Source organism: Protomyctophum parallelum (assembly GCF_964188405.1).
Source record: "Protomyctophum parallelum genome assembly, chromosome: 20".
Taxonomy (NCBI): Eukaryota; Metazoa; Chordata; class Actinopteri; order Myctophiformes; family Myctophidae; genus Protomyctophum; species Protomyctophum parallelum.
Window position 1 is genome coordinate 1,767,822 of NC_139718.1, and position 23,304 is coordinate 1,791,125.

The following is a 23,304-nucleotide window of genomic DNA, read 5'->3' on the forward strand; positions in this document are numbered from 1 at the left end:
CACTATAGTTCCACACTCACTCCAGAGGGCCACTATATAGTTCCACACTCACTCCAGAGGGCCACTATAGTTCCACACTCACTCCAGAGGGCCACTATAGTTCCACACTCACTCCAGAGGGCCACTATATAGTTCCACACTCACTCCAGAGGGCCACTATATAGTTCCACACTCACCCCAGAGGGCCACTATATAGTTCCACACTCACCCCAGAGGGCCACTATATAGTTCCACACTCACCCCAGAGGGCCACTATATAGTTCCACACTCACTCCAGAGGGCCACTATATAGTTCCACACTCACTCCAGAGGGCCACTATATAGTTCCACACTCACTCCAGAGGGCCACTATATAGTTCCACACTCACCCCAGAGGGCCACTATATAGTTCCACACTCACTCCAGAGGGCCACTATATAGTTCCACACTCACTCCAGAGGGCCACTATAGTTCCACACTCACCCCAGAGGGCCACTATATAGTTCCACACTCACTCCAGAGGGCCACTATAGTTCCACACTCACTCCAGAGGGCCACTATAGTTCCACACTCACCCCAGAGGGCCACTATAGTTCCACACTCACTCCAGAGGGACACTATATAGTTCCACACTCACTCCAGAGTGCCACTATAGTTCCACACTCACTCCAGAGGGCCACTATAGTTCCACACTCACTCCAGAGGGCCACTATAGTTCCACACTCACTCCAGAGGGCCACTATATAGTTCCACACTCACTCCAGAGGGCCACTATATAGTTCCACACTCACTCCAGAGGGCCACTATAGTTCCACACTCACTCCAGAGGGCCACTATAGGTCCACACTCACTCCAGAGGGCCACTGTATTCCCACACTCACTCCAGAGGGCCACTATAGTTCCACACTCACTCCAGAGGGCCACTATATAGTTCCACACTCACTCCAGAGGGCCACTATAGTTACACACTCACTCCAGAGGGCCACTATATAGTTCCACACTCACTCCAGAGGGCCACTAATATATAGTTCCACACTCACTCCAGAGGGCCACTATAGTTCCACACTCACTCCAGAGGGCCACTATATAGTTCAACACTCACTCCAGAGGGCCACTACATAGTTCCACACTCACTCCAGAGGGCCACTATAGTTCCACACTCACTCCAGAGGGCCACTATAGTTCCACACTAAAAATAATTGCCGTTTTGAGCTTGCAAATAAGCTATTTATGCTACATTTGAATTGAAATACAGAAATATTTTTGCTTTTTTTTTTATTAGAATCCTGAAAAGTCACCTTTTTATTGATTTTCAAATGCATTTTTTTTAGTTGTGATAACTTTATGAACTAAATACAAATACATTGGACACAAAAACACAATAACATTTTAATACTAGTCATTAAGTATAATGAAATCTGAGCTGAAATCAATAATATATCAGTATTCTGATATAACCTGAGGGCCGCATCAAGTGAAAGTGGGGGCCACATGATGTGGCAACAGACAGACAACAGACAGAGACAACAGACAGAGACAACAGACTGAGACAACAGACTGCCTTCCACGGGGCCCGTGACGGTAACCATGACAACCAGCGCAGCCCCGCTACCTCATCAGCAAACCTAGGTCACCATGGTTACCGTCTCCTCTCCTCCTGTGGTATCTAAAACAAAGGGCTCTCTCTCTCTGTCTCTCTGTGCGTGTCTCTCTCTCTCTCTGTGTCTGTCTGTGTCTGTGTGTGTGTGTGTGTGTGTGTGTGTGTGTGTCTCTCTTTAGAACCAGGTAGCTAGGTGTAATGTTAGAGTACACAGAAGACATGTAAATATGAAATAAATGCTTAAACATGTAGCTATAGGTGTAATGTTAGAGTACACAGAAGACATGTAAATATGAAATAAATGCTTAAACATGTAGCTATAGGTGTAATGTTAGAGTACACAGAAGACATGTAAATATGAAATAAATGCTTAAACATGTAGCTATAGGTGTAATGTTAGAGTACACAGAAGACATGTAAATATGAAATAAATGCTTAAACATGTAGCTAGGTGTAATGTTAGAGTACACAGAAGACATGTAAATATGAAATAAATGCTTAAACATGTAGCTATAGGTGTAATGTTAGAGTACACAGAAGACATGTAAATATGAAATAAATGCTTAAACATGTAGCTATAGGTGTAATGTTAGAGACCACAGAAGACATGTAAATATGAAATAAATGCTTAAACATGTAGCTATAGGTGTAATGTTAGAGACCACAGAAGACATGTAAATATGAAATAAATGCTTAAACATGTAGCTATAGGTGTAATGTTAGAGTCCACATAGGACATGTAAATATGAAATAAATGCTTAAACATGTAGCTATGTGTAATGTTAGAGTCCACATAGGACATGTAAATATGAAATAAATGCTTAAACATGTAGCTATAGGTGTAATGTTAGAGACCACAGAAGACATGTAAATATGAAATAAATGCTTAAACATGTAGCTATAGGTGTAATGTTAGAGTCCACATAGGACATGTAAATATGAAATAAATGCTTAAACATGTAGCTATAGGTGTAATGTTAGAGTCCACATAGGACATGTAAATATGAAATAAATGCTTAAACATGTAGCTAGGTGTAATGTTAGAGACCACATAGGACATGTAAATATGAAATAAATGCTTAAACATGTAGCTAGGTGTAATATTAGAGACCACAGAAGACATGTAAATATGAAATAAATGCTTAAACATGTAGCTAGGTGTAATGTTAGAGACCACAGAAGACATGTAAATATGAAAAAAATGCTTAAACATGTAGCTAGGTGTAATGTTAGAGACCACAGAAGTTAACCTTTCAAGCCTGTTTTCTCAACTCTCTCTCTGCAAGACATTACTCTATAAGCCATATCTCCAAAACTGGTTGGTCAAACTATTTGAAGCTATGATTCCCTGCTTTCATACGACATAAAAAAACGAAAATTAAAAAAAAAAAATCCAATGGCAGTCCCTCAGTCAAATGTAGTCACAAATGATGATTTCCTCACATGTGTGTGTGTGTGTGTGTGTGTGTGTGTGTGTGTGTGTGTGTGTGTGTGTGTGTGTATTTGGAAGTCTGGGCCATGTCCATAAACTTGTGCTCAGGGGTCTGCAATTGGGCGGATTGCTAAAAACAAATGCAAAAAAGCTGGCTAAATACTGTTCTGTCTCAGCTACTATGGGCAGTCTGTCTGTCTGGAGAAGGCGTTGTTTCATTTATCCCTAGGTGGCTTAAAAAACCCAAAACAAACATCCTGTCTAGTCGTGTCAAGTAATAGTATGTCAATGTGCTATATTAGTTTTTCTTCTTTTCCCTCTGTGTGTTAAGCAGCATGTGCAGCAGTTATATCTGGTTGGACCATATAATGTATAACCTAATTCTGATCAGTGTTTGGGTCTATTGTATTACGCCTCTTGTGCAGATCCAAATAAAATAATTAAAATGTGTGTGTGTGTGTGTGTGTGCGCACGCTCACGCATATAAGATTATGCGCGCGTGCATAAACAGCGGTGGCTCAGGGAATGCAGACTCCGGGGGAGAGAGGGAGGGAGGGAGGGAGGGGGGGGGGAGGGGGCTATTTCTGACCACACAGAACTGCCCGTCCTCTGTGTTACCAGGCAACCATACATCAGGGCGATGGAGCATTTTGTCTCCTTAAATCATGTATGACTGAAACACGGAACACGTTCAACGCTTTGAACCGCGCGCACTTCAACACACATGGATTAATGTGTCCAAAACCATCGCACAAAAGAAAAGAAGAAGCACAATTATGGTTCTTCTGACTACTATAGTCACAACTAGAAGTGCACTCTGTCGAGTGCAACTCTCCCATCTTGCAATGGGTCTGGTCCACAAGATTGGCTACACCACCAAGATACCCATGTACCTGTCTAAATACTTCACTAAGATACCCATGTACCTGTCTAAATACTTCACTAAGATACCCATGTACCTGTCTAAATACTTCACTAAGATACCCATGTACCTGTCTAAATACTTCACTAAGATACCCATGTACCTGTCTAAATACTTCACTAAGATACCCATGTACCTGTCTAAATACTTCACTAAGATACCCATGTACCTGTCTAAATACTTCACTAAGATACCCATGTACCTGTCTAAATACTTCACTAAGATACCCATGTACCTGTCTAGATACTTCCTTAATGTTAACGAAGTCCACACCCACAACACCAGAGGGAGTGCAACGAACCATCTAGGGCTTCTAGGCCTACAACCCAGATTCGGCACAAACAAGGGACTAAATAATTTTCGCTCCTATGCCACCAAAATGTGGAACGCCCTACCAACAGTCATTAAGACATGCAAATCCCTTGACTCCTTCAAAACCGCTCTCAAAGGGCACCTACGGACGGCTGCAATTCGAAACTGGCCCGCGTAAAATCTGAATGTGTGTGTAGCAGGCTAGCAGCTAACAATAGCCACGCCACTATCGATGCGACCGGTTTTGATATCGCCAACTTGGCGGAGATTAATCAATATCCGTCTCGGGCAGTGGACCGCACTAAGTACCAGAGGAGAGGAGAGGAGAGGAGAGGAGAGGAGAGGAGAGGAGAGGGGAGGGGAGGGGAGGGGAGGGGAGGGGAGGGGAGGGGAGAGGAGAGGAGAGGAGAGGAGAGGAGAGGAGAGGAGAGGAGAGGAGAGGAGAGGAGAGGAGAGGAGAGGAGAGGAGAGGAGAGGAGAGGAGAGGAGAGGAGAGGAGAGGAGAGGAGAGGAGAGGAGAGGAGAGGAGAGGAGAGGAGAGGAGAGGAGAGGAGAGGAGAGGAGAGGAGAGGAGAGGAGAGGAGAGGAGAGGAGAGGAGAGGAGAGGAGAGGAGAGGAGAGGAGAGGAGAGGTGAGGAGAGGAGAGGAGAGGAGAGGAGAGGAGAGGAGAGGAGAGGAGAGGAGAGGAGAGGAGAGGAGAGGAGAGGAGAGGAGAGGAGAGGAGAGGAGAGGAGAGGAGAGGAGGAGAGGAGAGGAGAGGAGAGGGGAGGGCTGTCAGCCAATGAGTTTTAATGGGTTAATGAAAACTGCTGGGAATTCTGCACTTCCTTATCGGCTCCATTAAAAAAAATAAAAAAAGACTGAATCTCTCCGCCTGGTAAATAAATGGAAATTAAAGTCACTCCCCCCCCAAGGTTATCAAATGTTATTCCACATTAATATTATTATATATATTATATATAGCACTGACAATCAAAATAAATCCATAAGATGCCTGAGCTGTTGAAATGAGCCTATAAGTTGAAGTTGATTAAATAGCAGGAGATCAAGTAGCCACTTTGATGAGACACGTTGAAACATGGTGAGAACCTTGTATGTCCCAAAACCAGCCCCCAGTAAAGGCTATCCGACGTTGAAACATGGTGAGAACCTTGTATGTCCCAAAACCAGCCCCCAGTAAAGGCTATCCGACGTTGAAACATGGTGAGAACCTTGTATGTCCCAAAACCAGCCCCCAGTAAAGGCTATCCGACGTTGAAACATGGCGAGAACCTTGTATGTCCAAAACAAACCCCCAGTAGAGCCTTGAGCCATCTAGCCTTTATAGACCGATTCCGTAGCGGGTCTCATGGTCGCAGCCTACGTATTTCCTGTAGGCGGACTCGACGTAGCTGCGGGGGTAAAACCCTCACCAGGCGCACCTCTTCCACTACAGTGAACGGCAGAGTGACTGATGTTAGTTTGCCTCAAACTTTACTCCTTTAGCTGCTTTTTTACTAACACTAACATTACAAAGATGCCCAGAACATCGAGATGAGCCTGTGTAGTTTATGGCTGCTCCAACAGTAGTGGCAACATAAAAAATAAATAAATACGGAATGTCAAAATATCCACCGTGGTGGCTGAGACCAGAGCCATTGAGTAATGGTTGAGACGAAGCAGTGAAAGATACATATCGCCAGTCTTACCCAATACCCAATCTTTCTGTTTTATGAACACAAGGCTGCTGTATTTTATACCTCATACTAAGCATTTAAAGTATGAGGTATAAAGTACAGCAGCCTTGTGTTAATAAAACAGAAATATTTGGTATTGGGTAAGACTTGCGTTATGTATCTTTCACTGCTTTGTCTCAACCATTACTCAATGGCTCTGGTCTCCGCCACCGAGGTGGATATTAGACATTCCGTTTTATTTTATTTGTTATGTTGCCACTACTGTTGGAGCAGCCATAAACTACACAGGTTCATCTCGATGTTCTGGGCATCTTTGTAATGTTAGTGTTAGTAAAAAAGCAGGTAAAGGAGTAAAGTTTGAGGCAAACTAACATCAGTCACTCTGCCGTTCACTGTAGTGGAAGAGGTGCGCCTGGTGAGGGTTTTACCCCCGCAGCTACGTCGAGTCCGCCTACAGGAAATACGTAGGCTGCGACCATGAGACCCGCTACGGAATCGGTCTATATATAATGTCTATGGGCTGCTTAGAGTACATAGAACTACACATCCCACGATGCACTGGGCCATCTATGGGCTGGTTAGAGTACATAGAACTACACATCCCACAATGCACTGGGCCATCTATGGGCTGGTAGAGTACATAGAACTACACATCCCACAATGCACTGGGCCATCTATGGGCTGGTTAGAGTACATAGAACTACACATCCCACAATGCACTGGGCCATCTATGGGCTGGTTAGAGTACATAGAACTACACATCCGACAGTGCACTGGGCCAATAATTGGCCGCCGACCCCCATCTCAAAATATGTTGTTCCAGGGGCACCCCCAGAAGCAAAGATTTGAGTTAAAACCGGTCGCTCTGAAAGAATATTCCAATGTTTGCACCACATTTTCACGATTTTTCAAAAATAGTTAAAGGTATATTCAGTGATTTCACTCAAAAAACCTTAGGTTTCGTTTTTGGCTGTGGGACCCAGCCTTTCGTCCAATCAGGATAGAGAGTCAAAAACGAAACCTAAGGTTTTTGACCCCCAGGGGTTAACTGGGGCCAGGGAGGAACTCCTTATATGGCCAGCACACTCTATAGTAGGGAGGATTATCACAACAAAACAAAAAAATAAGTGATATTTGAATTAAGTGAAATCACTGAATATACCTTTAAAGTTTTAAATATTGCTTAAAACACCAAAAAGGGGTTCCCGCCTAGAATGGGTTAATATTACAATAAAAAAATATGACCTCTTCAAATATGTATAAAACCCAACATACAGTATAGGCTTTTCTTTTTTGCTACTTTTGTGGAAAACTGACAAAAGTAGTAAATTTGTAGCGATGCCACACAAGTTATGACGTTCTGAACAAAAAAAACAAGTTGTAATAATGTAGATACAAGGTTAGCTTCCTGACAGAGACTGTATCGATATCCTGGCCCGCCCCAGAGCAATCCTCTCACACACTACAGAAATAGAACCGTTCCCCTAAAAATACTCCATCCAGCATTCTGTGGGCTCCATCAGCTCCACATCCTTATTTAACCCATTAAGACCAATACTCTCCATGCAGTATCCTGTGGGCTCCATCAGCTCCACATCCTTATTTAACCCATTCAGACCAATACTCTCCATCCAGTATCCTGTGGGCTCCATCAGCTCCACATCCTTATTTAACCCATTAAGACCAATACTCTCCATCCAGTATGCTGTGGGCTCCATCAGCTCCACATCCTTATTTAACCCATTCTGACCAATACTCTCCATCCAGTATCCTGTGGGCTCCATCAGCTCCACATCCTTATTTAACCCATTCAGACCAATACTCTCCATCCAGTATCCTGTGGGCTCCATCAGCTCCACATCCTTATTTAACCCATTCTGACCAATACTCTCCATTCAGTATTCTGTGAGCTCCATCAGCTCCACATCCTTATTTAACCCATTCAGACCAATACTCTCCATCCAGTATGCTGTGGGCTCCATCAGCTCCACATCCTTATTTAACCCATTCTGACCAATACTCTCCATCCAGTATCCTGTGGGCTCCATCAGCTCCACATCCTTATTTAACCCATTCAGACCAATACTCTCCATCCAGTATGCTGTGGGCTCCATCAGCTCCACATCCTTATTTAACCCATTTAGACCAATACTCTCCATCCAGTATGCTGTGGGCTCCATCAGCTCCACATCCTTATTTAACCCATTCTGACCAATACTCTCCATCCAGTATGCTGTGGGCTCCATCAGCTCCACATCCTTATTTAACCCATTAAGACCAATACTCTCCATCAGCTCCACATCCTTATTTAACCCATTAGACCAATACTCTCCATCCAGTATTATGTGGGCTCCATCAGCTCCACATCCTTATTTAACCCATTAGACCAATACTCTCCATCCAGTATGCTGTGGGCTCCATCAGCTCCACATCCTTATTTAACCCATTTAGACCAATACTCTCCATCCAGTATGCTGTGGGCTCCATCAGCTCCACATCCTTATTTAACCCATTCAGACCAATACTCTCCATCCAGTATGCTGTGGGCTCCATCAGCTCCACATCCTTATTTAACCCATTAAGACCAATACTCTCCATCCAGTATCCTGTGGGCTCCATCAGCTCCACATCCTTATTTAACCCATTCAGACCAATACTCTCCATCCAGTATTATGTGGGCTCCATCAGCTCCACATCCTTATTTAACCCATTAAGACCAATACTCTCCATCCAGTATCCTGTGGGCTCCATCAGCTCCACATCCTTATTTAACCCATTCAGACCAATACTCTCCATCCAGTATCCTGTGGGCTCCATCAGCTCCACATCCTTATTTAACCCATTCAAACCAATACTCTCCATCCAGTATCCTGTGGCTCCATCAGCTCCACATCCTTATTTAACCCATTAAGACCAATACTCTCCATCCAGTATGCTGTGGGCTCCATCAGCTCCACATCCTTATTTAACCCATTCAGACCAATACTCTCCATCCAGTATCCTGTGGGCTCCATCAGCTCCACATCCTTATTTAACCCATTAAGACCAATACTCTCCATCCAGTATCCTGTGGGCTCCATCAGCTCCACATCCTTATTTAACCCATTCAGACCAATACTCTCCATCCAGTATTATGTGGGCTCCATCAGCTCCACATCCTTATTTAACCCATTCAGACCCACCAGTCTACAAATTAGGGATGCACCGATCCGTCTTTTTGGCATTCGATACCGATTTCGATACATGGGGGTCCAGTATCTGCCGATACAGAGTACCGATCCGATACCCCCCACAAAGAAACGTAATAACCTATTAAGCTGTATATGCCTCACTGTGTGGAGTCTGGAATCATTATTTTGTGTAAGGCAACATCAAGGCTTGACTTAAACATTACTTTCCCAACTTTGTAAAACAAAATGTAACAAACAGATATAAATGCACTGAATTATTTATTAAATAACTGTGCAACAATTAGACCAGGTTAATGTGTGCGTAGGCTAGCCTGGCTGCATTCCACATGTTATACTGTCAATACTACACTGCTGTGTCACAGAGGAGGTAGAGTTGTTTTCATACTGTAATTACACATAATTATCGGATTGGATCGGATCGGATAATGGATCGGCCACCGATCCGATACCCGATCTAGAATTTTAGCCTGGATCGGCGCCGATCTCCGATACGAGTATCGGATCGGTGCATCCCTACTACAAATGTTGTTACATTCCCTTAGGTCTAGGGTAGTGATGCACCGAATATTCGGCCACAGAAAATATTCTAAAAAAGCATTTTCGGCCTATTCGGTTTCGGCCAAAATAGGCAGAAAATATGTCACCGAATAGTGTATGCAATGAATGCATTCAAAAGAGCTGAATACATGTTTTATGGACCCATAATAGTGATTATTATTTAAGTTAAGTTTGGCCATAACCATTTATTTTGCCATAAATCAGGTAGCTTTAACCCATTCTGACCTGAGATCAGATTCATACGAGGTTTCCGCCGGACACACACTGGTCTGACGAACCCATTCTGACCTGAGATCAGATTCTAAAAAATGTCAGTCGTTCTTCGATTTTTCAAAAAATAGCAGACCTACAAGCTCGTATCGCGCCACTCGGTGGCGCGATATGAGCTTGTAGATCTGCTATTTTTCAATAGCTAAAGCATAACATGATGCCAACACCAAAACGGGTGCCCGTTCAGAATGGGTTAAGGTATAGCCATGACAGCAATGGTAGGAAAAAAAGATATATAATATTGATATTCGGTTCGGCCAAGAATTTCCCTTTCGGTGCATCCCTAGTCTAGGGGTCATAAAAAGGATGCAACAAGGCTGGGAAGTGAATTGTCGTTTATTCACTATACTTAAAAAAGGTTATACATATCAATAGAAGAATACAATGCAATAAATTACACAGGTATAAATAAATCCTGACAGTTTTCAAAAAAAAAAACTCATGTTTCTATGTCAGTGGTTCTCAAACTATTTAATGTCAAGGACCCCAAAGAATTATATGTATTTGGCCGCCGACCCCCATCTGAAAATATGATACCCCCCCCCCCCCCCTCCCCAGAAACAAAGATTTGAGTTAAAAAAACATTCACTCTGAAAGAATATTATATTCAAAGATGTGTGCCACATGTTCACGATGTTTCAACAATAGTAGCCCTGGAACATGACTGCCATGATGATTATCATGACAGTCATGCAGTAACTTTGCCCTGTTTTTTGCGCTCGCTGCATTTACAAGATTTCTGTATATATAAACATTCAGATTTCAAATATAAAGTACTCACAAAGTGTCCCACGGGTGTTAGTTAGTAGCAGCGCCAGCGATTAGAATTGCTGCGTCCCGCGTTGTTTAATAAAAAGCATTTTTGTCCGAGCTCCCTGGCTACTTTTTTCAAACGGGGTTCGTTTGGGAAATCCACAGTTGCACACCGGGAGCGCACTCGCCTATTAGTCTGTATTGGCAGGGCGGTCAGCGTACCTATATCGAACACACCGAGTGCCACCCTCCTCCCGACCGATAGGGGCGCGTAGTTGAAAGCCAATGGCAAAATAACACCTCGGATAAAAATGCTTTTTATTAAACAACGCGGGATGCAGAAATTCTAATCGCTGGCGCTGCTACTAACTAACACCCGTGGGACACTTTGTGAGTACTTTATATTTGAAATGCGAATGTTTATATATTTTAATTATTTGTAAATGTAGCGTTCGCAAAAACCAGGGTGAAGTTACGTCATGACTCTCGTATGAATACGAGAGTCATGTTCCAGGGCTACAACAATAGCAGATCTGCTATTTTTCAATAGCTAAAGTATAACATAATGCTTAAAACACAAACCCAAAGGCGTTCCCGTCCAAAATGCGTTAAGTGCCAGTGTGAACTAATGGTAAAAAATAAGTTGTCTTCAGTCATTTTGAAAAGGAACAGTTTTTCTCCCCCATCAATTACTCCATGCCACAAACAAGGGACTGAATTAATTTCGCTCCTAGGCCACCAAAATGCGGAACGCCCTACCAACAGTCATTAAGACATGCAAATCCCTTGACTCCTTTCAAAACACACACACACACACACACACACACACACACACACACACACACACACACACACACACACACACACACACACACACACACACACACACACACACACACACACACACACACACACACACACACACACACACACACACACACAGCTTACCTAGTGGGTGGTCTGCGTAGTCTGGTCTCTGGATGTCTCCAGGTACTAGCCTCATGGTGGTCTGCAGAACAACAACAACAAATAATTAGTCTCAACGTGGGGTTCCCTTTGGGATAGTGATGCCGTAGTTTATAGACTCACCAGGGGATAGTGAGGCCGTAGTTTAATAAAGACTCACCAGGGGATAGTGAGGCTGTAGTTTATAGACTCACCAGGGGATAGTGAGGCTGTAGTTTATAGACTCACCAGGGGATAGTGAGGCCGTAGTTTATAGACTCACCAGGGGATAGTGAGGCCGTAGTTTATAGACTCACCAGGGGATAGTGAGGCTGTAGTTTATAGACTCACCAGGGGATAGTGAGGCTGTAGTTTATAGACTCACCAGGGGATAGTGAGGCCGTAGTTTATAGACTCACCAGGGGATAGTGAGGCTGTAGTTTATAGACTCACCAGGGGATAGTGAGGCCGTAGTTTATAGACTCACCAGGGGATAGTGAGGCTGTAGTTTATAGACTCACCAGGGGATAGTGAGGCTGTAGTTTATAGACTCACCAGGGGATAGTGAGGCTGTAGTTTATAGACTCACCAGGGGATAGTGAGGCTGTAGTTTATAGACTCACCAGGGGATAGTGAGGCTGTAGTTTATAGACTCACCAGGGGATAGTGAGGCCGTAGTTTATAGACTCACCAGGGGATAGTGAGGCTGTAGTTTATAGACTCACCAGGGGATAGTGAGGCTGTAGTTTATAGACTCACCAGGGGATAGTGAGGCTGTAGTTTATAGACTCACCAGGGGATAGTGAGGCCGTAGTTTATAGACTCACCAGGGGATAGTGAGGCCGTAGTTTATAGACTCACCAGGGGATAGTGAGGCTGTAGTTTATAGACTCACCAGGGGATAGTGAGGCCGTAGTTTAATAAAGACTCACCAGGGGATAGTGAGGCCGTAGTTTAATAAAGACTCACCAGGGGATAGTGAGGCTGTAGTTTAAAGACTCACCAGGGGATAGTGAGGCTGTAGTTTATAGACTCACCAGGGGATAGTGAGGCCGTAGTTTATAGACTCACCAGGGGATAGTGAGGCTGTAGTTTATAGACTCACCAGGGGATAGTGAGGCCGTAGTTTATAGACTCACCAGGGGATAGTGAGGCTGTAGTTTATAGACTCACCAGGGGATAGTGAGGCCGTAGTTTATAGACTCACCAGGGGATAGTGAGGCTGTAGTTTATAGACTCACCAGGGGGTAGTGAGGCCGTAGTTTATAGACTCACCAGGGGACAGTGAGGCCGTAGTTTAATAAAGACTCACCAGGGGACAGTGAGGCCGTAGTTTATAGACTCACCAGGGGATAGTGAGGCTGTAGTTTATAGACTCACCAGGGGACAGTGAGGCCGTAGTTTAATAAAGACTCACCAGGGGATAGTGAGGCCGTAGTTTATAGACTCACCAGGGGACAGTGAGGCCGTAGTTTAATAAAGACTCACCAGGGGATAGTGAGGCTGTAGTTTAAAGACTCACCAGGGGATAGTGAGGCTGTAGTTTATAGACTCACCAGGGGATAGTGAGGCTGTAGTTTATAGACTCACCAGGGGATAGTGAGGCTGTAGTTTATAGACTCACCAGGGGATAGTGAGGCCGTAGTTTAAAGACTCACCAGGGGATAGTGAGGCTGTAGTTTATAGACTCACCAGGGGATAGTGAGGCTGTAGTTTATAGACTCACCAGGGGATAGTGAGGCTGTAGTTTATAGACTCACCAGGGGATAGTGAGGCCGTAGTTTATAGACTCACCAGGGGATAGTAAGGCTGTAGTTTATAGACTCACCAGGGGATAGTGAGGCCGTAGTTTATAGACTCACCAGGGGATAGTGAGGCTGTAGTTTAATAAAGACTCACCAGGGGATAGTGAGGCTGTAGTTTAAAGACTCACCAGGGGATAGTGAGGCTGTAGTTTATAGACTCACCAGGGGATAGTGAGGCTGTAGTTTATAGACTCACCAGGGGATAGTGAGGCTGTAGTTTATAGACTCACCAGGGGATAGTGAGGCTGTAGTTTATAGACTCACCAGGGGATAGTGAGGCCGTAGTTTATAGACTCACCAGGGGATAGTGAGGCCGTAGTTTATAGACTCACCAGGGGATAGTGAGGCCGTAGTTTAATAAAGACTCACCAGGGGATAGTGAGGCCGTAGTTTAAAGACTCACCAGGGGATAGTGAGGCTGTAGTTTAAAGACTCACCAGGGGATAGTGAGGCCGTAGTTTATAGACTCACCAGGGGATAGTGAGGCTGTAGTTTATAGACTCACCAGGGGATAGTGAGGCCGTAGTTTATAGACTCAACAGGGGATAGTGAGGCCGTAGTTTATAGACTCACCAGGGGATAGTGAGGCTGTAGTTTATAGACTCACCAGGGGATAGTGAGGCTGTAGTTTATAGACTCACCAGGGGATAGTGAGGCTGTAGTTTAAAGACTCACCAGGGGATAGTGAGGCTGTAGTTTAAAGACTCACCAGGGGATAGTGAGGCCGTAGTTTATAGACTCACCAGGGGATAGTGAGGCTGTAGTTTATAGACTCACCAGGGGATAGTGAGGCCGTAGTTTATAGACTCAACAGGGGATAGTGAGGCCGTAGTTTATAGACTCACCAGGGGATAGTGAGGCTGTAGTTTATAGACTCACCAGGGGATAGTGAGGCTGTAGTTTATAGACTCACCAGGGGATAGTGAGGCCGTAGTTTATAGACTCACCAGGGGATAGTGAGGCTGTAGTTTATAGACTCAACAGGGGATAGTGAGGCCGTAGTTTATAGACTCACCAGGGGATAGTGAGGCTGTAGTTTATAGACTCACCAGGGGATAGTGAGGCCGTAGTTTAATAAAGACTCACCAGGGGATAGTGAGGCCGTAGTTTATAGACTCACCAGGGGATAGTGAGGCCGTAGTTTATAGACTCACCAGGGGATAGTGAGGCTGTAGTTTATAGACTCAACAGGGGATAGTGAGGCCGTAGTTTATAGACTCACCAGGGGATAGTGAGGCTGTAGTTTATAGACTCACCAGGGGATAGTGAGGCCGTAGTTTAATAAAGACTCACCAGGGGATAGTGAGGCCGTAGTTTATAGACTCACCAGGGGATAGTGAGGCCGTAGTTTATAGACTCACCAGGGGATAGTGAGGCCGTAGTTTAATAAAGACTCACCAGGGGATAGTGAGGCTGTAGTTTATAGACTCACCAGGGGATAGTGAGGCTGTAGTTTAAAGACTCACCAGGGGATAGTGAGGCTGTAGTTTAAAAGACTCACCAGGGGGTAGTGAGGCCGTAGTTTCCCAGTGAAGTGGTATCCTGGCCATGGGTCTGTGTTGGTGTCCTTCACCAAGCAGTTCTGACATTCACTGGAGACCTCCTCTACACACACAGGCACGCACGCACACACACACAGGCACGCACACACACACACACACAGGCATGCACACACACACACACACACGCACACATGCACGCACGCACGTACACACGCACGCACGTACACACACGCACACACATGCACGCACGTACACACGCACACACGCACGCACATTAATAACGCAAAAGAGAAAAGAAGAACATGACTGCATCTCAAGTAATCGACACATGACTATACTATTAAAAAAAAAACCATCTCAAACATTGGCCAAACAAATCGTACAAGAAGAAATAAGAATAAATAAGAAGCGTTTCCAAGCCTATAATTGCTTGGTCAGAAGAACCATCTGTAGTAGATTTATTTCCTCAGTATAAGTGCCAGGTGTCATTACGCCGTACATACCCACGTCGTTTTGTCCAGATGCCTACAGATACAATTATACTGCTTTACAGAACATTTAGCAATTAAAAACACTACAAGTAACTTCATGGAATAAATGATAGCCTACTTATAGTGTCATTCTGTGCAGTTGACAGCTAACCTAGTGGGGGGAGTGGTTAGTGGATGAGGGGGGAGTGGTTAGTGGATGAGGGGGGAGTGGTTAGTGGATGAGGGGGGAGTGGTTAGTGGATGAGGGGTGAGTGGTTAGTGGATGAGGGGGGAGTGGTTAGTGGATGAGGGGGGAGTGGTTAGTGGATGAGGGGTGAGTGGTTAGTGGATGAGGGGGGGAGTGGTTAGTGGATGAGGGGGGAGTGGTTAGTGGATGAGGGGGGAGTGGTTAGTGGATGAGGGGGGAGTGGTTAGTGGATGGGGGGGGAGTGGTTAGTGGATGAGGGGGGAGTGGTTAGTGGATGGGGGGGGAGTGGTTAGTGGATGAGGGGGGAGTGGTTAGTGGATGAGGGGGGAGTGGTTAGTGGATGAGGGGGGAGTGGTTAGTGGATGGGGGGGGAGTGGTTAGTGGATGGGGGGGGGAGTGGTTAGTGGATGAGGGGGGAGTGGTTAGTGGATGGGGGGGGGAGTGGTTAGTGGATGAGGGGGGAGTGGTTAGTGGATGAGGGGGGAGTGGTTAGTGGATGAGGGGGGGAGTGGTTAGTGGATGAGGGGGGGAGTGGTTAGTGGATGGGGGGGGGAGTGGTTAGTGGATGAGGGGGGAGTGGTTAGTGGATGGGGGGGGGAGTGGTTAGTGGATGAGGGGGGAGTGGTTAGTGGATGAGGGGGGGAGTGGTTAGTGGATGGGGGGGGAGTGGTTAGTGGATGAGGGGGGGAGTGGTTAGTGGATGAGGGGGGAGTGGTTAGTGGACGAGGGGGGAGTGGTTAGTGGATGAGGGGGGAGTGGTTAGTGGATGAGGGGGGAGTGGTTAGTGGATGAGGGGGGAGTGGTTAGTGGATGAGGGAAGTGTTTATGCAGGGGTGGAGACAAGTATCTATTCTACCACAGGTCGTTTCGAGGAAGCAATCTGATTGGTTGAAACTGCCTTCTAGCCGTGGGTCAAACCAGCACCGTTCACCACCGAATCAAAACAAAGAATTCAGCTGCTCTGTTCTCCCAGAGCGCTAGCAAACTGGGTGGCTAGGCTATAGCTAGTTTCTTGGTACATTTGTGGTCGTAGTGACTACATCTGTCATTAAAAATATATATTCTTTCAGCGATTTTCTTAGTTTTAAGGCTAACTGTGGTAGAATTGCAATATTACTTCAGGGATGCTTGCGGAACTCGACTTAGTCTCATTCCTGAGCGCATCCCTGTCGTGGCAATAATCACGTTAAACCACACCCTCTGGTGTAATATTGCTTAATTGTCACACCCATTTCTGGGCTCAGAGGTGCTAAATTAATAAAGGAATCTTTGAAGGGGGAATTCTCTAATTTGGGATTTCTGGTTCAACAAGTTTCAAATGGTCATATCTTCTTCATTTTCCCCCCAATTTCAATGAGCAATACATCATAAAGTATGAAAGGTTACAGTGTGCAGTTTCATAATATGTAAAGAACTGAAAAATTACCATGGCCCCCCTTGTATATCAAACCACTGTCCCCGGTCACATACAGTGACCGTTTTGCACATGGGAAATACGTACTTGCTTTTTTGTGCAGCTGCTTATGAGTTCCCCAACTCCCTTTGAAACATTCCTGTAGGAACCAAAGACAGACGAGAGAAAATGCAACATGAGCACAAGAGAGATTGAACGAGAAGAGAAACATGGCAATGATAATGGCGTCTTAACGGGAACCCCTTTTAGTGTTTAACCCATTCTGACCTGAGATCAGATTCTAAAAATGTCTTCTACATCCTGACAAAAAACTATGTTTCTATGTCAGTCGTTATTCGATTTTTCAAAAAATAGCAGATCTACAAGCTTGTAAGGCTGTACCCTAGCCCTTATTTTAGGACTCGAACTTCGGCAGGAATTTCCGAGTGAACATTCGGACCATTTGTTTCTAATTCATTAAAAAATAACCGTCTCGATCAGAGCGCACAGCGTGTCTCCCCCGCTCTTTATCGTCTCTCCCAACACACACACACACACACACACACACACACACACACACACGTTGTAGTATTTAGATGGTTCTGTTATGACTGCATGTTGTAGTGTTTAGATGGTTCTGTTATGACTTCTCCTCTGCATGTTGTAGTATTTAGATGGTTCTGTTATGACTGCATGCTGTAGTGTTTATATGGTTCTGTTATGTCTTCTCCTCTGCATGTTGTAGTATTTAGATGGTTCTGTTATGACTGCATGCTGTAGTGTTTAGATGGTTCTGTTATGACTTCTCCTCTGCATGTTGTAGTGTTTAGATGGTTCTGTTATGACTTCTCCTCTGCATGTTGTAGTATTTAGATGGTTCTGTTATGACTGCATGCTGTAGTGTTTATATGGTTCTGTTATGTCTTCTCCTCTGCATGTTGTAGTATTTAGATGGTTCTGTTATGACTGCATGCTGTAGTGTTTAGATGGTTCTGTTATGACTTCTCCTCTGCATGCTGTAGTGTTTAGATGGTTCTGTTATGACTTCTCCTCTGCATGTTGTAGTGTTTAGATGGTTCTGTTATGACTTCTCCTCTGCATGTTGTAGTATTTAGATGGTTCTGTTATGACTGCATGCTGTAGTGTTTAGATGGTTCTGTTATGACTTCTCCTCTGCATGCTGTAGTGTTTAGATGGTTCTGTTATGACTTCTCCTCTGCATGTTGTAGTGTTTAGATGGTTCTGTTATGACTTCTCCTCTGCATGTTGTAGTATTTAGATGGTTCTGTTATGACTTCTCCTCTGCATGTTGTAGTGTTTAGATGGTTCTGTTATGACTTCTCCTCTGCATGTTGTAGTGTTTAGATGGTTCTGTTATGACTGCATGTTGTAGTGTTTAGATGGTTCTGTTATGACTTCTCCTCTGCATGCTGTAGTGTTTAGATGGTTCTGTTATGACTTCTCCTCTGCATGTTGTAGTGTTTAGATGGTTCCGTTATGACTTCTCCTCTGCATGCTGTAGTGTTTAGATGGTTCTGTTATGACTTCTCCTCTGCATGTTGTAGTGTTTAGATGGTTCTGTTATGACTTCTCCTCTGCATGCTGTAGTGTTTAGATGGTTCTGTTATGACTTATCCTCTGCATGTTGTAGTATTTAAATGGTTCTGTTATGACTGCATGTTGTATTGATTGATTGATTGATTGATTGATTGATTGAAATATGTATTAACAGTTTGTAGAATTTACAGTACATTTTAAGCACAAACTCAATACAAAGACTGTCAACTGTGAGTGGACGACCCAATTAAGCATTACACTTGTTTACAACAGGGTCCACATTGTTCAATTCATCAAAACATTTAAAGACATACAGACATTTAGAGACATACAAATAGACATTTCTATGTAGCTAAAGTACAGAACAGGAATTCATCATATGGGAAGCAAAAAAGGGAAAAGATACAATATACAGTGAGGGGGGGGGGGGGGGGGATTCAGATTTTACAGAGGCCAGTTTCGAATTGCAGCCATCCGTAGGTGCCCTTTGAGAGCAGTTTTGAAGGAGTCAAGGGATTCACATATCTTAATGACTGTTGGTAGGGCATTCCACATTTTGGTGGCATAGGAGCGAAAAGAATTTAGTCCCTTGTTTGTGCCGAATCTGGGTTGTACATGGTTTGTTGCACTCCCTCTGGTGTTGTGGGTGTGGACTTCGTTTACATTAAGGAAGTATTTAGACAGGTACATGGGTATCTTGGTGGTGTATCGAATCTTGTGGACCAGACCCATTGCAAGATGCTGTACTCTGTCGTCGACCCTAAGCCATCCCAGCCTGTCAAAGTGGGCAGGGGTGAGGTGGGTTCAGGGGGTGAGGCCAAGTAGGAGCCTGACCAGTTTGTTTTGGGAGGTCTGGAGCCTTGTTTTAAGGGCCTTTGAGGTGCTGTGGTACCAAGAGGTGGATGCATAGTCAAAGAAACCTTGTACGAGGGCTCCTGTTAAGGTCTTCAAGGTGTTTTTGCTGACCAGTGAGGAGATCCTGTAAAGGAATCTTGTTCTTTGATTGACTGTTTTGATTACGTTGGTGGCCATTTTATCACCGGAAAGATTGGCCTCCAGGATGGAACCTAGGTAGGTAATTTCATCTTTTCGTGTGATAATATTGTCACCCACTCTAACCAAGAAGCCATCTGCCTTGCTGAGTTTACTATTTGATCCGAAGAGGATGGATTCAGTTTTTCCCAGGTGTAAGGATAGTTTGTTATCAGCGAGCCAGGTGCAGATTCTACCGAGTTCAGAGCTGAGGGTCTTTTCAACCTGCAGTTTGTTCCTGTCCGAGACCAGCAGTGCTGAGTCATCTGCGAACAGGAACAAGTTGCAGTCACAAGCTGAAGTCATGTCGTTAACATAAATTAGGAACAGTAAAGGCCCTAGTATGCTTCCTTGTGGGACGCCACAGCTCACTGGGAGGGGAGGGGACAGTGTTCCGTTCACCTCCACCATCTGTTCTCTCCCCTCCAGGTAGGATTGCATCCAGCTCACTGATGTGCTATCAAAACCAATAGCTTTAAGCTTGTTAACCAGTATGGAGTGGTTCACGGTGTCAAAAGCCTTTTGGAGGTCCAGCATGACCATGCCGCAGTATTTTCCAGCATCCACCTCGTGTTTGATGTGATCGCTCAAATAGAGGAGGCATGTGTCAGTGGAGTTGTAGTGATTAAATGGTTCTGTTATGACTTCTCCTCTGCATGTTGTAGTATTTAGATGGTTCTGTTATGACTGCATGTTGTAGTGTTTAGATGGTTCTGTTATGACTTCTCCTCTGCATGTTGTAGTGTTTAGATGGTTCTGTTATGACTTCTCCTCTGCATGTTGTAGTATTTAGATGGTTCTGTTATGACTTCTCCTCTGCATGTTGTAGTGTTTAGATGGTTCTGTTATGACTGCATGTTGTAGTGTTTAGATGGTTCTGTTATGACTGCATGTTGTAGTGTTTAGATGGTTCTGTTATGACTTCTCCTCTGCATGCTGTAGTGTTTAGATGGTTCTGTTATGACTTCTCCTCTGCATGCTGTAGTGTTTAGATGGTTCTGTTATGACTTCTCCTCTGCATGCTGTAGTGTTTAGATGGCTCTGTTATGACTTCTCCTCTGCATGTTGTAGCGTTTAGATGGTTCTGTTATGACTTCTCCTCTGCATGCTGTAGTGTTTAGATGGCTCTGTTATGACTTCTCCTCTGCATGCTGTAGTGTTTAGATGGTTCTGTTATGACTTCTCCTCTGCATGTTGTAGTGTTTAGATGGTTCTGTTATGACTTCTCCTCTGCATGCTGTAGTGTTTAGATGGTTCTGTTATGACTGCATGCTGTAGTGTTTAGATGGTTCTGTTATGACTTCTCCTCTGCATGCTGTAGTGTTTAGATGGCTCTGTTATGACTTCTCCTCTGCATGCTGTAGTGTTTAGATGGTTCTGTTATGACTTCTCCTCTGCATGCTGTAGTGTTTAGATGGTTCTGTTATGACTTCTCCTCTGCATGTTGTAGTGTTTAGATGGTTCTGTTATGACTTCTCCTCTGCATGCTGTAGTGTTTAGATGGTTCTGTTATGACTGCATGCTGTAGTGTTTAGATGGTTCTGTTATGACTTCTCCTCTGCATGCTGTAGTGTTTAGATGGTTCTGTTATGACTTCTCCTCTGCATGCTGTAGTGTTTAGATGGTTCTGTTATGACTTCTCCTCTGCATGTTGTAGTATTTAGATGGTTCTGTTATGACTTCTCCTCTGGTGGAGGCAGTTTAGAGACCAGGATTACTGCATGTTTTATGTGAGGGTACCTACCCTAGGGAACACGGGGAGAACATGCAAACTCCACACAGAATCACCAAACCCCGCCTCGGGTATGGGTACTGATGACGCGGAGGAGGAAACACGCCGCCAGCGCCCACAGCGCCCCCAGCGGGAATCGAACCCAGGACCTTCTAGCTGTGAGGCGACAGCACTACCAACTGTGCCACCGTGCCCCCCTCATTACTATTATTGTTATTATTATTATTATTGTTATTATTATTATCTGTGCTCCATCATTTGTAGTTTTTGTTGTCATGTGTGCTCCATCATTTGTAGTCATGGCTGACAGTTCCCACCTGATGTTGTGTGGGAGTCCAGCCCGCTCCACACCGTACTGAATAACTGCCAGCTTGCACATCGTCTTGAGACTAGGACTGAAGTCCAAGATGTACAGGTCAGCATTGGGTGTGTCATCTTCTTTAGATCCTCCAAAGATGATGACACGATCTCCCACCATGCAACAGCAGCCGTCAGTCACCCTGAACGGGTCATTCAGCTTGGGCTTAATCTCCTTCCAGGAAAAGGTCTCCGGGCTGAGTTTCCACACATCATTGCAGTGGTGTACTTCATCACCCATGATGTCACCACCAAATATGTACAGCTCTCCATTGTAGACAAAGGCTGAATGCATCCATCCTTCTGGAAGAGGCTGTGCAGAAGACGTGCTCAGCCAGAGGTTGGTCTCTGTGTCAAACACTCTGATGTTGTTGTAGTGGACCGAAGACACCCCACGGCCCCCAAATACAAACATCTTTGTCCCGATGATGGAGGCAGTATGAAGTGCTGAATTTTCCGGCAGAGTTCCTCTGGGGTTAATTAAAGTCCAGACCATCGTGGCGGTGTCCAGCTTGTAGAGGTCATTAGTGCATTCATCCAGCTGGTTCAATCCTCCATAAACATACATGTCCTTCCTCAAGACACAGGCAGAGTGGCCGCACTTCGCCTCTGGAACGCTCCCAGAGACCTCAGCATTGAGCCACCTGTGGGCGTCGACGTCAAATCCATAAAGAGTGTTGTTGCAATTCTCTCCATATGTACACCTTCCACCCCAGACGTAGACAGTATCTCCAATGAGCACAGCCGTGTGGAATAGGCGACTACAGGGCACCTCAGGGGGGCGCTCTCCTCCTGTGGTCACTGGGGGCAACGTGGTCCATCTCAGAGGCACTGTGTTGAAGACTCTCACAGTGATCTGATCTTCTACAGGCATAGTGTTCGAATTTGGGTAACCTCCAAAGACGTACACTTTGTGTCCCATGACCGCTACGGAAATGTCACCAAATTGGTTGACTTCTGAGTCTACTCGCAGCTTAAATGTACAACACAACATCTGACAGACCGGGGGCTAGCTCACTGTTTGGAATGACACCGTTACCGCACCTTGCTCTGTAACACATTCTTATTGAACATGATAACCATTTATATAGAAGGACAGTCTGTGATGTCGGCACTATGATGTCATAGAATCTCCATGTTTGGTCAAAGTTTCATCACCACGTAATGGGTACATATTTCACATGAACGCACAATTCTTCCTCTTTCACAATGTATCCTCCTTAAGGCTCATACATAGTCTGGATTTACGGTGGTAATAGGTGACCACCGAACTACAACATGACGTCACTGAGGTGACCACCGAACTACAACATGACGTCACTGAGGTGACCACCGAACTACAACATGACGTCACTGAGGTGACCACCGAACTACAACATGACGTCACTGAGGTGACCACCGAACTACAACATGACGTCACTGAGGTGACCACCGAACTACAACATGACGTCACTGAGGTGACCACCGAACTACAACATGACGTCACTGAGGTGACCACCGAACTACAACATGACGTCACTGAGGTGACCACCGAACTACAACATGACGTCACTGAGGTGACCACCGAACTACAACATGACGTCACTGAGGTGACCACCGAACTACAACAT

The 23,304-nt window shown here is 44.9% G+C and overlaps 1 protein-coding gene across 1 annotated transcript in view; it reads right to left on the reverse strand.

The window, feature by feature from the left end:
* metap1 (methionyl aminopeptidase 1) overlaps positions 1 to 23,304 on the reverse strand; it is a 39,934-nt gene that overhangs the window by 13,752 nt on the left and 2,878 nt on the right. Inside the window, exons 2-4 of the mRNA XM_083792474.1 lie at positions 17,125 to 17,176; positions 14,945 to 15,048; positions 11,642 to 11,702 (exon numbers count right to left, since the gene is read on the reverse strand). Of these exons, the coding sequence (XP_083648600.1) occupies positions 11,642 to 11,702; positions 14,945 to 15,048; positions 17,125 to 17,176 (217 nt within the window). The remainder of the gene's footprint in view (positions 1 to 11,641; positions 11,703 to 14,944; positions 15,049 to 17,124; positions 17,177 to 23,304) is intronic.